This window comes from Cinclus cinclus, chromosome 8, assembly GCF_963662255.1.
Source record: "Cinclus cinclus chromosome 8, bCinCin1.1, whole genome shotgun sequence".
Lineage (NCBI taxonomy): Eukaryota > Metazoa > Chordata > Aves > Passeriformes > Cinclidae > Cinclus > Cinclus cinclus.
In genome coordinates this window covers 19,317,428-19,337,469 of record NC_085053.1, presented here as the reverse complement: position 1 = coordinate 19,337,469, position 20,042 = coordinate 19,317,428, and the positions used below count along the sequence as shown (strand labels likewise).

General features: G+C 37.8%; 1 protein-coding gene across 1 annotated transcript in view; it reads left to right on the top strand.

Annotated features, from left to right (window-relative positions):
* AK5 (adenylate kinase 5) overlaps positions 1 to 20,042 on the top strand; it is an 82,095-nt gene that overhangs the window by 46,706 nt on the left and 15,347 nt on the right. The window contains exons 9-10 of the mRNA XM_062497338.1: positions 12,619 to 12,661; positions 13,773 to 13,817. Of these exons, the coding sequence (XP_062353322.1) occupies positions 12,619 to 12,661; positions 13,773 to 13,817 (88 nt within the window). The remainder of the gene's footprint in view (positions 1 to 12,618; positions 12,662 to 13,772; positions 13,818 to 20,042) is intronic.

The following is a 20,042-nucleotide window of genomic DNA, read 5'->3' as shown; positions in this document are numbered from 1 at the left end:
CTGAGAGACCTGAGTGTTCAGTCTGGAAAAGAGAAGGCTCAGGGCATCTCATCAAAGTGAACAGAAATCTGAAGGGAGGATGGAGAGAAAATGGATCCGGGCATTTTCTGGTGCCCGGTGGCTGGGCAGGAGGCAATGGGCACAAACTGAAACATGGGAGGTTCCTGAGGCTTGGATGCTGCACTAAGGGTTGTGAGCTTGTTAGTATGCTGTGGATAAGCATTAAAAGAATGCTAAGGTCTAAAAGACCTAGAATTTAAAAATAAATAAATAAATTTAAAGCCATCTGTCTATCACACCACCATACTTAAGGGTGTTGGTTTTGTATGTTTTGCTTCCTGTCTTCCACTTCTGCATGACTCTGCTTGTATTTTCTACATGAATACCACAAACATCTCTCTAGATTTGTAAGCAGCTTGGCACAGAATGTTAATTTGTGCTTCTGTTGTCATTCAACAAAATGCAGTTGCAAATGTTCTCACCTCTCTTCTCATTACTTGCAAAAGATATCTTTTCTTGTGACATTTTACAGCTAGTGACAAAAAGAGGGCCAACAAAGCCGAATTTTTGTTATGATTGGATCATTCATTGGCTTTCTTTCACAGTATTCAATGCAACACTTTATCCTCACCTGCAACATTCTAGCTCCATTCATTTATTTTAATTTTTAGATCCCTTTACTGTGCTATTTGGCTCAGTTACTTCAGCTTGGCTGTTTTTCAAGGAGGCAGCTTGCCTCTGTCTCCACATCCCATTTTAAATCCCATTTTTTCATAAACCCTTCTTAAAACATTCTCTGCCCAGGAAACTTCTAAATTTCTGGTTATCTTTGTCTGTACTGTACTTACAGGTTAGGCTTATAAAGAAGAATCTATATTTACCTTATGTTTGGCTATTTTGATGTTATATTTTGCATGACATTTAAATAGGATCTTTTGGAAGAGTACATACCCTAAATTATACTCCTGGTTCATAATATTTAATTTATAGTTACAAAATTAAATAAAATAAACAGAAACATGAAAATTATACTGATATAATAATTTCAAACCATATAGCTCATTGATGATACATTACACCATCCATAAAAGCACTGCAGTTTTGAATGCATGTGATTCTCACATGAGATTGAACAAGAAGACTATGATGGGACTTCTTTGTCTTTGTCAATGGCAAATGTTCCTTCTGCCAGATGTGGTAGCTAGCTTTTCTCATTATTTTCCTAAACTAACACATTGCCATTCTGGCAAGAGTGCAATACTGTTAACAAACAAAGGAGAAATGAAGCTAAAGCAAGGCATCAGTCAAGGACAGGTATATAAATATGAAGCGGCTGACACCACTCACTTCAACTGCAAGTTGGTATTTGATACTTTTTTGCAACATTAAAAAAAATCAATATTTATATTACTGATAAATTAACGTATACACAGGTTATGAGATGCCTTGTACAAATATAAAGAACATATAAAGGAGAAAGCAATTGCAAATTATGGAAGCAAGTATTATATACAGAAAAAAAAAGGGAGTGGAGATTACCATGAAGTCAAAATATCACCTAGCTGCCTGGTCTGAAAAACAAAATGAGACATTACTCTCAGGAAGGAAAGAACAATTACTAAATTCAGGAGTGAGGAACTGCTCACATTCAAAACTTGAGCTCATTTTGACTGTGGCAGTGATTTAATACTCCAGTGATTTACCACATGCTGTTTACGAATTGTGTGAAGCATCAACAACCTTTACTCAGAGAATCTCAAGTGGAAAAAGAATCTGTGTCTGGATACAAATGTGTCATGCAGTGATGTTATTGCATAGGAAATCTGTCATGAGAACGAGGGGGATAAGAAGGCTTGTTTCCAAGCAACCTTACACAGCTGAGCTGCTAAAAATGGCTGAATTTTAGGGGAACATCTTGGTAGTCACTGAACAAGAGGAGTTGGGGGTCACACAGACAAACCCACAGCTGGCAACGGGTGTCTTGGTGCAGCTGAAATGGTCTTACACAGATACTTCTGCATTTTCTCATTCTTGGAACGAGCCAGGAGAATCTCCAGTGTAAACTAAGACAAAAAAGCATCTGTGTTCTTCAGATGTACATTACTTCTTCCAGAATAATGTCTCTTACTGGTAGGCAGGAGCAAGGAGATTGAGTGGTGTGGTTCCAGCTACTGGTGTAGTCCTGCGCTCACGCAGGAGTGCCCAGTGCTTCCAGAAACACCTGACAGCTCTTGCTGAAACAGTGCAAAGAAACACTAGTGCAAATTAAGAACTGGCTTTTCTGGAAGGGTATGCAGGGGAAATTGAATTAAAAATAACTCTGAGAAAGCTTGAGCTTTGAATGGTATATTTTATAAATGATAGTTCAATTAAATTCATGTAAATAAATCAAAAGTAAGCTGATTGTTTTCTACTGGCTATGCATGAATACTTCAAGAACTGGAACACTTGTAATCACCAAGTCCCTACAGCACTGAAAGGCAGGAGGGAAATACCCTGTTTTTAAAAAAGGAAAAAATTCCAAGTCTTTTCTCCAAATCATTAGTAGCTATTTTTCTGGTTTTGTCTCAGATCTGATAGATCCTGTATTATAAAAGGAATAATATAAGTTTTTAGACTGACTTAGAAATACGTTCTTCCGAAAAATAGAAATAAATAAATAAATGAAGCAGATAGTACCTCTTGTTGAGAATGCCTTGCAGAAGAACTAACCAAGGTTTCATGTCTTATAACAATCTCTATAAACTTTTTCTGCAATAATGATTACACTACTCATGACTTGATTGAATAACATAAAAGCAAAGTTAACGTGATTAGTTTCAGGTATTTTAACACATATTAAGACTCCAGGAATATATTTTGGGCCAGGCATTTTTGAGTGTCACAGATTTAGAGTATTCTCAATTTGCAGAACTTGCCGTCATGACTAGTGTCTGCTTTAGCAAGGATTGTTCTTTGCTGCTGGAATGCTCTTAAGTGTGATAAAGGCTTCTAATGCTCACTGTGTTCATTTATACTTGCCATTCAATTTCTCAACTTTGTCAGAGAGACTGTCACTTGTTTCTAGAGATCAGAAAGTTTTTATTTTTAACAATTGGATTTTTAATTAGAAACCTACCATTTGGCTTATTTCAAGTGCATTCAGGCCAAAAGGGAGTACTGAAGAATTGGCATCAGTGAATCCTATAAAAGAGTTCCAGAAGAAAAGAGCATCCAATTATTTTCTCATGAAAACAAGCCTTTCAAGACAACCCTAGCTTGCCTGAGGAATATTTAGAGTAATTAAAGAAAAAGTTAAAACACACTGTCAGGCAACTGTAGAATGGATACACTCCTGTGCCAGTGCTTACAGAACTTTACGATTTGGGAGACATGAAAATCAGGTTAATTTCAAGTAAAATCCTCAAAAATATATTTAGCCTCTTCTATCATTTGGAGCAGGAGGTCACAGATTTCATAGAATGGTTTGGGTTGGAAGGGATGTTAAAGATCATTTAGTTCCAACTTCCCTGCCATGGGCAGGAACACCTTCCACTAGACCGGGTTGCTCAGAGACTGGTTCAACCTGGTCTTGAATGCTTCCAGAGATGAGACATCCACAATTTCTCTGGACAACCTGTTCCAGTGCCTCGGCACCCTCAGATCAAAACATGGAAATGCATTTTTGTGCCTTTGAGGGAATTACCAGTTCATAATTGAGAGCTTTCCATGCCTTTGCAGTGTCCTACTGCATTTAATGATGCAGTTAGATAAATGCAATAGTATGTGCAAAGAAGAGATTGCCTTTTTTTTTTTTGCCCCCACCCCCAGACCTAGGAAAGGCAGATGTTAAGAAAAAAAAAAAAAAAAAAGTTCTGAAAGACATTAGACATTTAATCATTCTAACAAGAGAGGAAACAGGCCCTTTTTAAAAATTTGGTGCAATGTAGTTACAATTAGTTTTACAGCTTAGTGTAGTCTCCTGTCCAAAGCAGAGAGGAATCCAGGCTTGAGGAGAGCAGGAGGAAAGCTTTTAGTGAACTGATGCAAAACAGACTCCATTGCTACCAAGGCAATAACAATATTTCCAGGCTGAGTGATTAGCATAGCTTGAAACTTAAATATTTTTTTAAGAGACATAATGAAAAGTTCCTCAGAGTCTTTTCAACACAGGGGCAGAACACAAATATTAATAAAACTGATGGGCAAGAGCAAAGTGAAACCCTCATTTTATTGAAGTTCTGTGGATTAAACCAAAGACCATTTTCCTCCATTTACTGTGCTTCCTGTCAGCTGTCACTTAATGTCTTGACTCCCTTTTTGCTATTCTGAAGATTCAGTCCAAGTAATTTATTTAACCCTTCAGACACAATACTTTGGAGTTAGCATTACAATACTACAGAGAGCAAACTGCACACCTCCATTAGCAGAAGAAATTTTCATTCAGACTTCTAAAGGCACTTTTCAAAATTAGATGAACATTAAAATTCTTTAAGGAGTCAGATTAGAATGTCATATATTAATCATGTGCTTTCTTTTTCCTTGAGAACATAAGGAACTTCTGGTATAACAACAGTTTTCTTCATATATGCTGTGCAGCATTAAACATTACAGGTCCTAGTAAAATGACCAAGAGTATCCCGAAGCCACTTGGGCTTTTAATGCTGATCATTTCTGCAGTGTCCATTTCTCTGTTGCTGACAGTGGTATCAATTTGAATTACAGATTCTGGTTATAAAGGGAAACTGATTAAAACAGGAATATGGGGTAGAAAAGAAAATGAGAGGATACTCAGAAATGGTTGTGAAACTCTGTTCTCTCAATACTTGTTTTTGTTAAAGGTGGAATCTAATCTAGTTTAAGGATATCTGCAAAAAGGAAAAATGAATAAGCATCCAAAGACATGAAAGAGCTGGAAAGGCAGCCTAACTACAGAGAAAAGATGTTTAATAGAAATGTACTGAAGTCAGTGAACAATCTGTTCAGTTCATGTTGCCATGGAAACTATCCTATTAAATGCTTTAAAAAAAAAGAAAACAGTTCTAGAAACAAAGTACTACAGTTTGCCTTGCAAAAATGTTTCCTGAATAAGCCCAAACCATGTGTATTTTGGTGCTTCTAAATAATTTCGTAAATCCAAAGAATTCTTTTTCTTTCACAATCACCATTGTACACTGTAATAAAGGCATGTGTGAGAAAGTCTCCTGCTCTATTTTCCCCCATGCAAACCAGGCAAAAAATAACCCAACCTGCACTTTTTTCTGTGAAATGCCAGAAGCAGTTGTTTGCTTCTTCTTTCACAGATGTTATTTGAACTTAGTTCCTGGTGATACGTATGTTAGGGGAGACTAAACTGCCAAGGTTAGTTGAAGTCTTCCCATTCCAAATCTTTCCTAATTTTGAACCCTAAGCTGCTGCCTGTAGCTCTGGTGGGCAGTACTGGGCACAAGGATTCAGTTAAAATAATGCTGAGCCCAAGTGAGTTACTGGAGATTTAAACAGCGAGGACAACATTATTCTTCAAGAGGTGCTGCATTTATGCCTCACTGAATAATTTTGCAGTAAATTATGAAGCCATTCTCTGTGGCTTGTGGAAATGTCTGTAGTAAAAGCATTACAATTTACAGTATCTCACCATCATTTCTGCAGGCAGTAACACTAGGATCTGTGCCTTCTTTCCTCACACCAGCTTGCCCCTCTACTGGCAAACTGAGGCTTTATGCCTTCACAAACAAAATACAACTTCACAGCTCTACCTTTACCATCTAGAAAACTCGCATAATTCTTGGGGAATATCAGGTATCCCACACAGTTGATGCAAATAGGATCCACAGCAGAATTTTTTCTATTCTACCAAAAGTTGATAAAGAAATGTAAAGATGTATTTTAAACCTCCTCTGCCTCCTAGTTTTAGAGAACTTACTCAGGGCTGTGAACTGGTTCTGACCACGTAGCCCAGCATCCCTAAAGACAGCTACCAAAACCCTTTCTTGAAAACAATTGTAGTAACAATTCCTATATTTTAAAACACTGCAGAAGGAAATGCCTTTTTATTCCTTTTATATTTCTTAATCACTGTCAAAGTACATCCTATATATCTTTACATACACATATAAAACTGCAGTGATTGCAAAGATGCTGTTTTACTCTATGAGACACAAAACTGCTCTTAAAATCACTTACTTGTATTGTATGGAAGCAGAAGAGTGGCTTCTCTGGGTGCACTGGGAAACAGAAAAAAAATCCCCTATGTATTTTCAGAAAACCATATGTTTCCTATTTACTCCTTATGTATCCCAGGATTGTGCAGTCAATGTTAGTCATTTTGGGCTTAAACACCAGTCATAAAGAGTGAAAAGTGGCCTAGTTTTAGAAATTCTTCACAGCAGTGCATCTCAAATCAGTGGACTGTTTCTTCAGAAAGTTCAATTCCTTCTTAACACAGAAGTCCTTTATAAACACTGCAGAACTTGAAAGTTATAGAACTGCCTAATAATAGATAAATAGATATTTTAGTAAACCTTGGATATGCTTGTGAGATAGTAAGCAGGGAAGGTCTTTGAGAGGCAAAATTGGAGTACAACTATCAATTTTTATCTGAATAGCAGCAAATCATAGGATTTGAGCTCACACGCTGGGTTTGGGGTTTTTTTTTACAGCACTCTATTTTTGCCCTTCTCCATGCCAAGATCTTTTTCTTTATGAAAACTGAGTTGACACAGGCCTGGAGAAAAGCCCTTCTTATGTAAAGTTTTAAAAACTCAAAAAAAAACCTCCACAAAATGCACATACATAAAAAACCCCAAACCAAACCATTAACAACAAAAAAACCCAAAGCACTGAATTTCACCTCACAAAAGGCAGCTCTCAGGGCAGAGAGGTTCTGCTCACACTGCTGAGGTGTCTGATGTGAGGGATCTATTCATTAGGATTGTCATCAGCTGTCTAAAATAGGAGCTGAGCAGCATCAAGTTTGCAGTTCAAGTACACAGGGAGGTCTCCTTCTTCACTTCTCTGCTGCAGTTGCTTGATGGAAAAAAGAAATTCTTGTCCCCCGGGAGCATTTGTACCAAACAGCATAAACACTCCACACAGAAAAGAATAATTTAAGAAGTGATGGTGATTTACAGAAAACTAAAAGAACGCTAAAGGAAAAATAGTGACAACTTACTTCCAGAAAGAATTCTGTGGGCACTGGGAGCTTTCTATAAATACAGACCTAACTGAAAACTAACTGAATATTATATGTGATAGAACTATTTTAAGGTCAGTGTTAGATAGGAACTCTTTATAGATAATGTAGTTATTTAATGTCTCTAATGTTTTTCAAACACAAATATATTTAAAAAATCAAGCTCCAGTTCTTCTTCAAGTTACATATAATGCTGACCCCTCTAGTTCAGCCTTTAAATCAAATTAATATTAAAATTGCACATGAGGTGTATCGTTTACCAGACACTCTTACAGTGCTGTGATGATGCAAACTGCTGCTACTCTCCTGGGAGGGGTGTTCTTGTTACATACTTGCCCTTAAGAGGTAATTTCTTTAGAATTTCTTCCAGTGTCTGGAAATCAATATGAAACTAAACAGATTTTGCTTTCATTTTCATGCTTGGTAATCATATGTATCTTTGTCATTATAAATACATAAAGAAGTTAACAAAAACCAACCCCCCCAAACTATAGCACACAGATTGTGGCTTTTTCCTCTCTAAACTACTTCTTCTTGGATGTTCTTGAAGAACACGAATGCAAAAACTGAAAAAAAACCCAACGAAATTTAAAAGGTAGATAATTTGATCTTGGCTCGTGAGTGTTAAAAACAGGTTAATCTCTAACTAATAAGTATAATTTTTTAATTATTATTTTTAGAACTGGTAATAAGTTTTGTTCTAAAAGAATAATCACAGAATCACAGAATGGGTCAGGTGGGAAGAGGGACTGCAGTGGGTCATTTGGCCCAACCTCCCTGCTCAGGGAGGGTCATCCCACAGCCCATGGCACAGGATTGCATCTGATGGCCCTTGAATATCTCCAGTGAGGGAGACTCCAAAACCTCAGTGGGCAATCTGTGCCAGTGCTTGGTCACCTCCTGCACAGTGAAGAAGTTCTTCCTCCTGTTCAGGTGGAACTTCTGTGCATGGTCATCTGCCTGTTGTCTCTTGTCCTGTTGCTCAGCACCACTGAGCAGAGCCTGGTCCATCCTCTGACACCTCCCTTATTCCCAGCTGATAGATATTGAATAGGGTCCTTCTCAGTCTTCTCAAGGCTGAACATGGCCAGGTCCCTCAGCCTGTCCTCACAAGGGATAGTGGCACAGAGCTCTGCCTTCGCTACAAACACAGAATTAGACAGATGGGAATCGCGGTGATCTCATCTGTCAGAATTTTGTAGATGCTATTATGAACACTGTTTTTGCAGTTGTATGCATTCTAAACAAACAAAAATCACCTCAAAAACATTAGCACTGGACCCTGATTTTAATTTCCACTAGTTCTTTATGACACAAATAACTCCACTCTGCTGAGCAGTATGAAGTATATTCGAAAATTTGACTTTCAGTGGAAAAAAAAAAAGCCTTGAAGTGTGAAGGTATTCCTACTGTGTCTTAGCTTATTTATTAGTTCTGGAGCAGAGGAGGTCAGACCAGAGCCACCTCTGCTTTCCAGAGGCATACTTTAACACTCGGCTTGCAGAAAGCAGCTCAGGCTCAGAAATTGATTTGAAGTATAAATCAAATTTAATGGCATGGCTCATAAAATCCATTCCCAGGGAGCACTGGCCTTGCATAAAGCCAGCAAAGAAACACGCAATTTTTATTTGTTTAAATAATTTGTGTCTGAAACATGCCTTGGAATATTTACATTCTCAAATTCAAACTTGAAAGCCGAGCATAATTTTAAGCTCAAGTCACGCGCTATTTTAAATTCAGTCTCATCCTACTGCCTCTTTTCTCCTTTATCTGTGATTATTTATCATCTCTGGTAAATTTGGAGATGAAACTTATTTTCTATCTGTTAGAAATCTGAATAAAATATATCAGGCACTTTTCACCATTACATTCTAGAAGCATTCAAACAATGAGGTGATAAGGGAGAACTCTTCTCTTTTCCATGTAAAACAAAAAACAAAACCCCAACTAAAACATGCAAGAACTGGAGCAGAGGTTATTAAGGGGGTAACAGGAAAGCTTTCTCATTTCATCACGTAACTGACATTCACAACAGCTGTCACTTAGTCCTAATTCAGAAAATGCCTCTCACTAGATAAAAAAATGTAAACTATTTTATTGAGATGCCTTAAGAGTACTAATTCATTAGCAGCAAAATTGAAACTTCTGAAAAATTCTGTATCATTCCATTATTATTTGCTGAGACTTACTGTCATAGCTTGTTATTACAGACATTAGGTGGGTTGGAACTAGATGATCTTCCAACCCAAATAATTCTGTGATTTTGTGGACTTACAACCTAGCAATGACAGAAACTGAAAACTCATTAACTAATGAAATCTACTACCAGTCAGATTTTACTAATTACAACATAGGCAACAAGTAAAGTAAGTTAAAAGTCTGTGTCTTCCAAGCCTAAAGACAAATGTCAAATAAATGATTCTTTACAGACAGCAAACTTCTCTATTTAGCAATTATTTTAACATACTGTTGATATTAAGTAGTTACACAGACAGCTATGCTCCACTAATAGATATGTTTCCAGATAATATTTGGAGATATAACTAAACTGTAAAGGCATCTGAAATTACTGGCTACCCCTCTGTCCTCGGAGCTCATTATAAGATGTAATCTTCCTCACTTTGCTTTCAAGTACATGGAAACAGCTATACTGAGAATACAGAGGCTGCTGCTAAGTCACTGTATTGATGATGGCAATGCGGTGTCAAATACCATCTGCTGTTCAACTGGAGGGACTCTGCCTTATGTGATCACTTGCTAAATCCCACCTTTATTTTCCAAAGCACTCTGGTGAGGAGGCAGAGCAGTGTTTTCAGCCTGATACAGGTCAAGCCATTCCCAGTTTAGAGAGCTACTTGCTAGAAAGACTCAATCTTTCTCTTTGGGAGAAATGGGTATTGTCAACTGCAAACACGAGGGGACTGCATTAAACAGGGTGCCAGACTGTCACCCTTTGCAAGGGACCTCAAACCAAGCAGCACATCTAGCTCCTCACCCAGATCAGCACAAAAACTGGTTGGAGGCGGTTTCAGTTTGCAACCATAGGGGAGAACAAAAGCAAAACTTGAAAGAGGTAATGCTGCTTTCAATTCTTTAATTTAATTGTAAGCTTGGAATTCTGATCCTGATTTTTAAAGAAATTTTACTCTAAACTTAGTGTCTAAAATGATTTTGATCTATAAACTTTTAAAGGCATTATAAGAAGTAGAATCTAAAATGAAGCCTTTTGTATGCAATATATCCTTTGCAGGGTCAATTATTTTATTGTATTATTACATCCAAAAATAAAGGATGTGGAGTTAATATTGTCACTTGAAATGTAGGAAAGAATAATCTCTCATTTAAAAATGACAGCTTTCCTTTTTTTTTAAGATGGCAGTTCTTCTGCTGCAGTGTAATAGACTGAGAATTACCGTGAATCAAAAAATGAAAATAATTTGTGTAACCAATTTAATGGTACTTCAGCCTAATGAAGAGCACTTCAGTTTCAGTGATGATGGGAACATGAGGAGAAACCTGCAAGGGTAGTGCATGAACCCTGCAAACTACAGTGGGCAGCAGTTTACCCATTCCAGTCACCGTGCAGTGCATGTCACTTCATCTACTCCTGCAGCCCTACACATTTAAAAGTGGCTATTTCTGAGAGCTGTGCTGTCACAAGCTATGGCTTGATAGCCATATGCTACTGAGATGACTCACATAACACGTGTCAGGCTGATGTTATGCACTGATGATGTAATACTGTCACATGAGGATGTGTTACTGTCAATGCTATTATTGGTATCTTACAGACCAGGATAAAGCATTTTTGGTGTGAGGATATGGACACCTCATAAACTAGATTATGTCCAGCCTATGTATAATTCTCACCAGAACAATATAGAATTCCCATTCTGACAGTCTTGCTGGCCGGTATTTGTAATTTTTCATTAATTGTAATATAAAGTGACAAAGTAATTTTAAGTGGCTAAATCTCAAGAGAAAAAACATGCCATTTCCCTGGTGTAGTCCCTCCTTGTAGTTCAACAGCCTTTATAACCACTTGTAGCTTGTGTTGCATTCAGAAGGTAAACACATTTAAGTTATTTGAAATCAAAGACTAATACAAACTTTATGTTATAGTTCACTTTTAAAAGTTTCTCCAATATTGCTTTCTCACTATTAACAGCTGAGCATACCATAGTTACTTTGGAAGAAATTCAGGATGCACACCGATTGCTAATATATCATATGGGAATTGTGCATTTGGACACTGAGGAAAAACCAGTCCCTCACAAAACCAGTATTATAGCAGAGAATGGCCTGGGTTGGAATGGACCTTAAAGATCATTTTGCTACAAACCCCCAGCAGGCAGGGATATGTTCCACTAGACCAGGTTGCTCAAAGCCCCATCCAACCTGGCCTTGAACACTTCTACGGATGGATCATCTGTAACTTCTCTAGGAAACACGTTCCAGTGCCTCTCTATCCTCACAGTGAAGAATTTCTTCCTGAGATCTGATCTAAACCTAATGCCTTCCAGTTTAAAGCCATTTCCCCTTGTCACTGTATGTCCTTGGAAACAGTCCCTCTCCAGCTCTCTTGAAGGCCCCTTTCACATCCTGGGAAGCTGCTGTAAGGTCTCTGCAGAGACCTCTCCAGGCTGAACACTCCCAACCCTCTCAGCCCGTGCTCCTAGGAGAGGTGTTCCAGCCCTGTGAGCAGCTCCGTGGACTCCTCTGGACTCACTCCAGCAGGTCCCTGTCCTTGTGCTGGGCCCAGAGCCGGGTGCAGTGCTCCAGGTGGGGTCTCACGAGGGCAGAGGGGCAGAATCCGCTCCCTCAGCTCTGCCCGCGCTGCCTCCGACGCGGCCCCGGACACGGATGGTTTCTGGGCTGCAGATGGACACTGATGGATCGTGTGGAGCTTCTCACCCACCAACAGCCCCGAGTTCTTCACCCAGGGGCTGCCCTGGATCCGTTCTCCGCCCAGCCTGTACTGTGCTTGGGATTGCCCTGACACAGGAGCCGTACCTTGTACTTGGCTCTGAACTTCCTTAGGTCACACGGCCCCACCTCTCAAGCATGTCCAGGTCCCTCTGGATGGCATCCCTTCCCTCAAGCACAGCTTGGTGGCACTGGCAAACTTGCTGAGGGTGCACTTGGTCCCACTGTCCGTGTCATCAACAAAGATGTTAAACAACACCAGTCTCCATTCCCAACCCTGGGGAACTTCACTCATGTGGGGTAGTGAATCATCTCAAGATATCTTGGGCTCTCTGTGCTTGTGTTCCAGCAACTGAAACTGCACTAGCAGCACTTCTGTGACACTGTAAGCTGTATCTCAACACAGATTAAAACTGACAGCTTAGAGAGATATACATTAAGATATACAGATAAGCAGGTATAAGAAGGAATGCAAACTATGCAGAATATCCATTTCAATTTGTCAATTGCTTAATTAACAGGAGGAGGATCAGTCAAGTTTTTCTGGTTATGAGAGCACAGGAGGTGAGTTTCTTTTTCAGTGTCAATTGCCATTTAATTTTGAAACCTTTGATTTCCTGTTATTTAAATAGTTACTTAGAAATTAAAGTGAATTCAGGTTATTTCTATTGTGAACTTTATGCCTCAAGGAATTTTTATCATGTGAATTCTCTTTGAATGCAAATTAAAGTTTGTAAAAGATGTTTCTATACTCTTTTGGCCAATGGATGCAAAATTATTAGAAAATACTACTGTTAATCAGCACTGAATCTCATAGGTGCTTTCAGAAAGCAAAGAAAGGTGCTGGCTGGTATGAAAGTCTCCTTTGAAAGTATGAGGGGCTAAGAGTCTAAGACGAATGAAAGGATAAAGCAAAACTTTTCATGGCTAATGATTTTTTGTAATAAGAGATCTACACACCACAAAATAGACCCCAAAATTGTATGAGGTGTCTTGTATGTGATTAACTCAAAGACATAATAAAATTTCAGCAGGCTCACATGGTGCAAGATCACCTTCTGCACTGGTATAATTAGTGCAATGACTGTGACTCAGACCAGAAAGAATTGCTTTTTCAAAAGATACACTTTCAGTTAAAGGCAAAGCTGTAATACATTCTGTAGTTATGGTGAGTGTATTGCCTGGATTTCAGCTAAGATAGTTATTATTTGGCTGATTTTGAGGCTCAGAAGAATTTAGAACTACATTCCAGAGAGTATAAAATCTAAATGGGAGGTGGACAAGATTCTATTGCAATTATAATGTAATAATATTCTCAACAGAAACTGCAGTGGTTGAGGAGGCATTACATCACATTATTACATCAAAATGAATCTGCTTCTCTCTTTTTTCCTCTTTCTATTTTTAAAGAACTAATGTGTATTGCAAGATCTACTTTCAGGTAAAATGTCTTTACCATATCTGCAATGACAACTACAAAACTGAGAGATCAATAGGCTTGTGGATAATAGCTCCTTTTGGAATGGAGAAAGTATATATATATATATTATTATAGAAGAAAGTAAATCTAGTAAAATCAGATCCCTTTGCAGGAGCATTACACAATTTGATGTGGTAAGTAGCTGACATTAAAATTAGTAGCTCTTGCCACTAAAATTTTTTATTTTCATTTTAGACTTTTCAGAAGATCTCAGGAAATCAAACATCATTTTTGTTATCGGTAAGTAGGATTCCTAATTTAACATTCCTAACATTTAACATGCCACATTTGAATGTTCCCATGTTATTTAGCTTTGATTATGTGATTTAGTTATTTATTTAGTAAAATAGATTGAGAATATTTATTCTACAATGTTGGGTTAGTCTTTTGAAAGGGAGTTAGAATTTAATAACACGTAATTAACTTGGGTCTAACCATACTATCAACAGTTGTGTAAAGCTCAGCTCAGAGCTCATTTGATTGTGAACAAGTTCAAAATAACCTTAGTTCCTTTGCAGTTACAGTTGAGTTGTGTGACTTCCCACACCAAAGCTGCCTCACCAGCATTAATTAAAATTTTACGAAATTTGATTATAACTCAGAGGTTTAAGATTTGGCTGAAAAATATCAAGTCTCTTCCTTATTTGTGAAGCAACTTCTGTTAAATACAAGTTTCAATTGTGCATCTAACAGGCTGCTCACCAGGCATGATCCTTAGACTGAAGTTTTGCAGGTTCAGGCTTTACTTTATATTGCTTTTGGAAATCCATAGAGTAAAAGCACCATGTTAATGCCCTTTATCACATGAGTATGAGTAATATAATTAGCATAAACTTAGAGCAGTCTTTTAAAACAAATTATAACCAGAAGATTGATCTCAAAGCTTGGTACTAATTACTTGGAAAGAATAATTGCTTTTGTATTGAGCAATTTTTAGAACTGCTTTACAATCCAGAGCAGGAACACACATTTTCAAGGACCTAAGGATAGATACCAGAACATGGGGGATTTTACATAAAACTAAATCAATCTGTGCAATGTTTTTTTTTCCTGGGGAAAACAAAAGGAATTCCAAAATTTATAATAAGTGAATGGAAGTTTCATTCAGAATTCAGGAAGCATCAAAAAACATTCCAGTACCTGCAGGTTGAGGGAGATGATCCTTCCTCCCTATTCAGCACGGCTGTGGATGCATCTGGAGTACTGTGTCCAGTCTGGGCTCCCAGTACAAGAAACATAATGATTTACTGGAGTGAGTGTGGTGCAGGACCACAAAGATGTTTGAGGAATAGGAGCATCTTTCATTTGAGGACAGGCTGAGAGAACTGGGACTATTCAGCCTGGAAAAGGGAAGGCTCCAGAGGATTTTACCATTAAGTATAAATAATTGCCTGATGGGAGGGAATGAAGATGAAGGAGCCTCAATCTTCCCAGTAGTGCCCAGTAACAGGATGAGAGAAAATGGGGACGACTTAAAATGCATTAAATTTCACCTGAACACAAAAGCCACTTTTTTACTGTGAGGGTAGTCACACACTGGAACAAGTTGCTCAGAAACTGTAGAGTCTCCTCAGAGATGTTCAAACCCCAACCTGACAGAGTTCAGATCAACCTGCTGTAGCTGATCCTGGTGTAACACAGTTGTTTGACTAAATGATTCCAAGAAATTCCTTGCAACATAAAAGATTCTATTAAAAGAGTGTTCTCATGCTGCAATTTTATCTCATACTCTCTTACGCCAAAAAAAAGTTGACTCAATTTATTGCAACTCAATTGTTATGTATTTTAAAAAGTAAAATTAGGTTACTGAATAGTTCATTGGAGACTTCTCTTAAGGGAAGGGAAGATAACACCTAATTTTCAGTCTTTAAGCAAACTGTAATCTATACTTACTGAAGTACACTTTCCTGCTGTTCACTACAGTGAAAAATTTTAATTTTCTCTGTCTTGAATATCTTATTGAAAAAAAAGCATTGGGGTTTGTACAGACAGATTTGTAAGAAAAAAAAAAGAGAATACATTCAAGGAGTTTTGCCTTTGAAATTGTCCATGGCAAAGCGTATATTTCATTTGCCTCTGGGAATCTTTTTATTTTACAAGGAGTGATTTTAAATTTTCATTTATAACTTTTATAGGATATCTAGTAGCCATCTTGCAGCTTAAAATTGAAATCACACCTTTCTCTTAGTTATTCCTGCTCAGATTTTCTAGTAAATGCTTTCTGGGAGCAGAGATAAATTGTGCCTTAATCAAAACTCAGTTTTCTTTGTTAAAAAGTTTATAATGAAAAGTTTTACTAAGCCCAAAAATGGTTTAATTAAAAAAAAATATCTAGACTGATTTATACTTTTTCCCAAAATACCTCCATCTCCACCCCCTACTCTTGCATCCCTGAAAAAATTTATTGAAATCTTATGTGAAGAGTGAGAGGTTTTTTGGGGGGGTTGTTGGGGTTTTTTGAACAACATTAGACCCCCATGGTTGCTCATTTGTCTGCAAAATCTTGACTTTATTCCACTTAAGCAGTGAAAGTAGATAGTACTTCCCAGAGACAGATTTCTTGCAGCAGCTAAGCTGGAGTGGCCACAAGCTTTTCTGCCTTGTGTCCTTTTCAGGCAGGTAAATCTGCATGGACCACCTGCTGATCCAAAAGCACTCCAGCTTTACATTACACACACTCCCCAGTGGCACACGTTGTGCAGGCAGGAATTCACCCCACAGGTCAGTCCAGAGCTGAATTTTGATCATTGTCCATGGTACAAGAGTGAAAGAAAAATATGAAGAAATCTCACAGGAGCAGAACAAAACTTCTGGGGATGGGGAGAAGGAAAAAAAAGCCCCAAATGTCAGTGGTTAAGCGCTCTGCTGCAGCGAGCAGTGCTTGAGATGTTCAGCCCACCAAAGCTTGACAAGAGAGAGAGCAGAGGAGTTGGGTTAGAGCAGGCTGCTGTAGGATGCTGGAATGGGAAAATCTGTCCTGGGCTCAGGTGTCTTTAAGGATGTTGACTCATTACATAGGTGTGTATTATTTCATGAGGAAATAATAAGATACTTATGAAGGTGTTCTAAAGCTAGAATTCTAAAGCTGAAGATGTTTACAAACGAATCAAAATAAATGCACCATCTGCCACACCTGACAGAGACACTGTTTATAACAAAGGGAAAGGAACAGGCAGTTCCCTCCCCCACTAATTACCCTTGAAAATTTTCCTAAAAGGGAAAGAAAAATAAATAATCTAATTAGCAGAAGTTTACATTAGAGCTAATGTAGGAATTAATTGGAATAAAAGTCAAGTTGCATTAATTAAACAACAATGTCAATGTTCATAATGCAAAGCAGAGAAAAAAAATACAAATAAAAAACATAGAAGATAACAGCAGAATAATGAAAGAGGCAAAACAAAGATGAATTTGGCCAGTAAAGTAAAATTCAAGAGAAAAAAATGTATGAAGAGGCACAAAGATAAAATTGGGCGATGCCCTAATAAATAATCAAAATTTAAGTAGCTCTTGCCAGTCATTAAAAGACAAAAAAAAAAGTAATAACAAAAAAAAAAAAAAAAAAACAAAAACAAACCCCACCACAAATAACAAACCCTATGCAATCAATTTTAACCAAAAATGAATGATGAAAGATCTTCTGATTCTTAACTACTGCAATATTCCACACTGAATCCACAAAACTATCATACATAACACAGTTTCTGGGAGCATTCCCCCTCCCTGGTTTCTGCAGGAGCTTCAGCAAACATTTGGCTTCCGTTGAGGCTGAAAGTAAATCAGGAGGTTTCAGGAATCTTTCTGCACTTTGGACAGGGAACAAACTCCCTTCTGACTTGTAAATGAGGTGTTTAAAGCTTACCTAATGAATTACTTTACAGAATCTTTTTTATATTCTTGCTGATGATCTAAAGCTGGTAATTGCTTAAGATCAGTGTAAGAAAGACCAGCTTTTTAGCTGACACTGAAGATATTCTCACCATTCACACCTAGAAGCAGACATTATTAGCTGCAGACAGGAACTTATTGTGCACACACCAAAATTCAATAAGTAAATATATCACAAAACTCAAACTCTTTATTTGTCCCAGGTATGTCAGATCTTGAATGACATAGCCTAATTCAATTTATCATGAATTTAGGCCTGCTTTGAGTATAAGGTTTGACCAGATGAGGTCCCTTCCAAACTAAATTATGCTACAATGCCTGTACTGCATCTCCTTCTGCAATCAGAAAAACAGAATGAGCAGTACTGGTAATTAAACCCCCAGTCAGTCCAAGCTAACTGCAGATGCTGTGGAACGCTGATTTCCCTGACTTCCCATGAAATAAACTTCACATTTTCTATAAGAAGGATGAAAACTCTGTGATGTCCCAGGATATTGCATCACTCTGCCAACATGTACAACATGTTTTTTCTAATGAAAATAATTTCTCAGAAAAAATAAATACAAAGAAAGTGTTGAGGACTTTTGTTGTTGTTGTTGCTAAATAATAATACAATTCCTGTATGGTTTCACCTAGACTAAAATAATTTGTGAATAACAGATGAGGTGCTATTGAGAAGCCTTCAAATGCCACATTCCAAAGTTAAGGTTTATTTTTACTTGACTATATTTTATCAACCAAGTAGTGTTGATAAAATTGCCAAACTGATCAAGTCCTCCAAAATTTTTGCTTGAATTTAGGGGTAGATTGACTGGGCTTATTTTGGTTTCAGTTCAGACTTCTGAAGCTCCCTTGTGCAGCTAGGTTTCCCCTGCAGGCATTTCTCCCTGATACACGGATGATACTCATTATGATAACAAGGTCTTGAAACACTTCAAAATAAATGGTGGGACTGTCTTGTAAACCCTACTGCTGGCATTTTATAGAAATGCTCATGATATTTTAGTATATGATAAACTTGTAAGATTTTAAATAGAGGCATCTCAGTCTGTATGCATGACACTTTTGCTCTACCAGTATTTCTGGCAGCCAAGCTGGTCCATGCACTGCTCCTATTGCTTGTTCCTGGCCCTGCTCACTCACAGAAGCAGTCCCAGCTCCCTCTGTCATCATTAATTCATCTGATGTGCTCTATGTCAGAGTGGTACATTTGAATCACATGCCCAGGCTTCTCAGCCTTCCCAGTCTGGGGGAGATTCAGGCAGGAGGGAGGAGAGCTCAGACCTTGGACTGATCTAAGACGAATGCAGCTGAACACCCAGAAGTGCTGCTTGCCCCACTCACTGTGACCACTCTTTTTCTCCCCTTGAAGGACTCTCTGTGAAGCATTTCTGCAGTCAATAAATTGGGAAAAGTAGCCACCTAAGTCAGCAGTGCTGCCAGAAAGTTATTTACCAGAAGATCCCCTCTCACAGGCCGATGAATCAACATAATGGAAGGGACTACTGCACTAAGGGATTGCAGAGACCTTTTAATCTGGCCTTGCTGCAGAAAAGTAATATAGAGAACTACATTTAATTTCTGTGTTAGTGCTCTGGTCCCACATTCTTGCTTACTATTTGTACCAAAAAGCACAAAGGGACACTCAAAGAGTTCTGTTTCCAAGAATAACCTTACTGATTAATGCAGTGTTCTTAATTTCTTCACCTGCAATTTTTGGATTTTTATTAAGTTTCCAAATGAGCTTTAAAACAATGTGTAGTGCACTGAGCAATACTAGGAAAATACAAAAGCATACTAACATTAAAGAACTGCTGGTAGTTCTGTATTGTCCTACAGGTCACATCACACCCATAATTCCTCTAGCTGTTTTCTAGGCTTTAGCTTTTTCTCTTCATGTCATATATAGAAATCAGAAGACAACATGATTAATCTGAATAACAAGTTATCATGAACTAACTCTCTTCTTTTTTTTAAAGTATATGTAGGCAGATTGCAAGATGACAGCATACAGAAAAAATGACAGTGTTCATAAAGAATCTTATGCGTTCACAACAGAAGTGGGGACATATTTTTCTACTAAAAGTTGAGCCATTGGGAAAACTTGGTTACCTTTTCCAATTCCCTGAGTATTTTCCGTAAAAAAACCATCATAACAAGTCTCAGCGAAGTCTAAAAAAAAAAAAAAAAAAAAAAAATTATTATGCTGGCCTTTGTCATGCTTCATATGCAGCTGTTATTCCAGATAAACTTTCTTCACATATTTTTTTCTTTAGAAAAACGAACAGACCTAAGAAAAATACCAGCTAAAAGAACAGGTACAATTTTGTAACACTACAAATTGATCGTGAACTTCATGGCTGCAGGATTAATTTGCTGTTAAAGCTGCTTATGTAGCAGTCTTTTAAGTACATATTCTGAGCAAGAAAGAAACACCGAATTAGTAAGAAAATGCACTTTCACATCTTTTCCACCTGAATAGCTCTATTTCAGTCACATTAGCGAACTTCAGAGGGAGACAAGATAATATTTTTATTTCAGACTCATAAATTAATACTGGTGTAAAGGCCAAGTTGT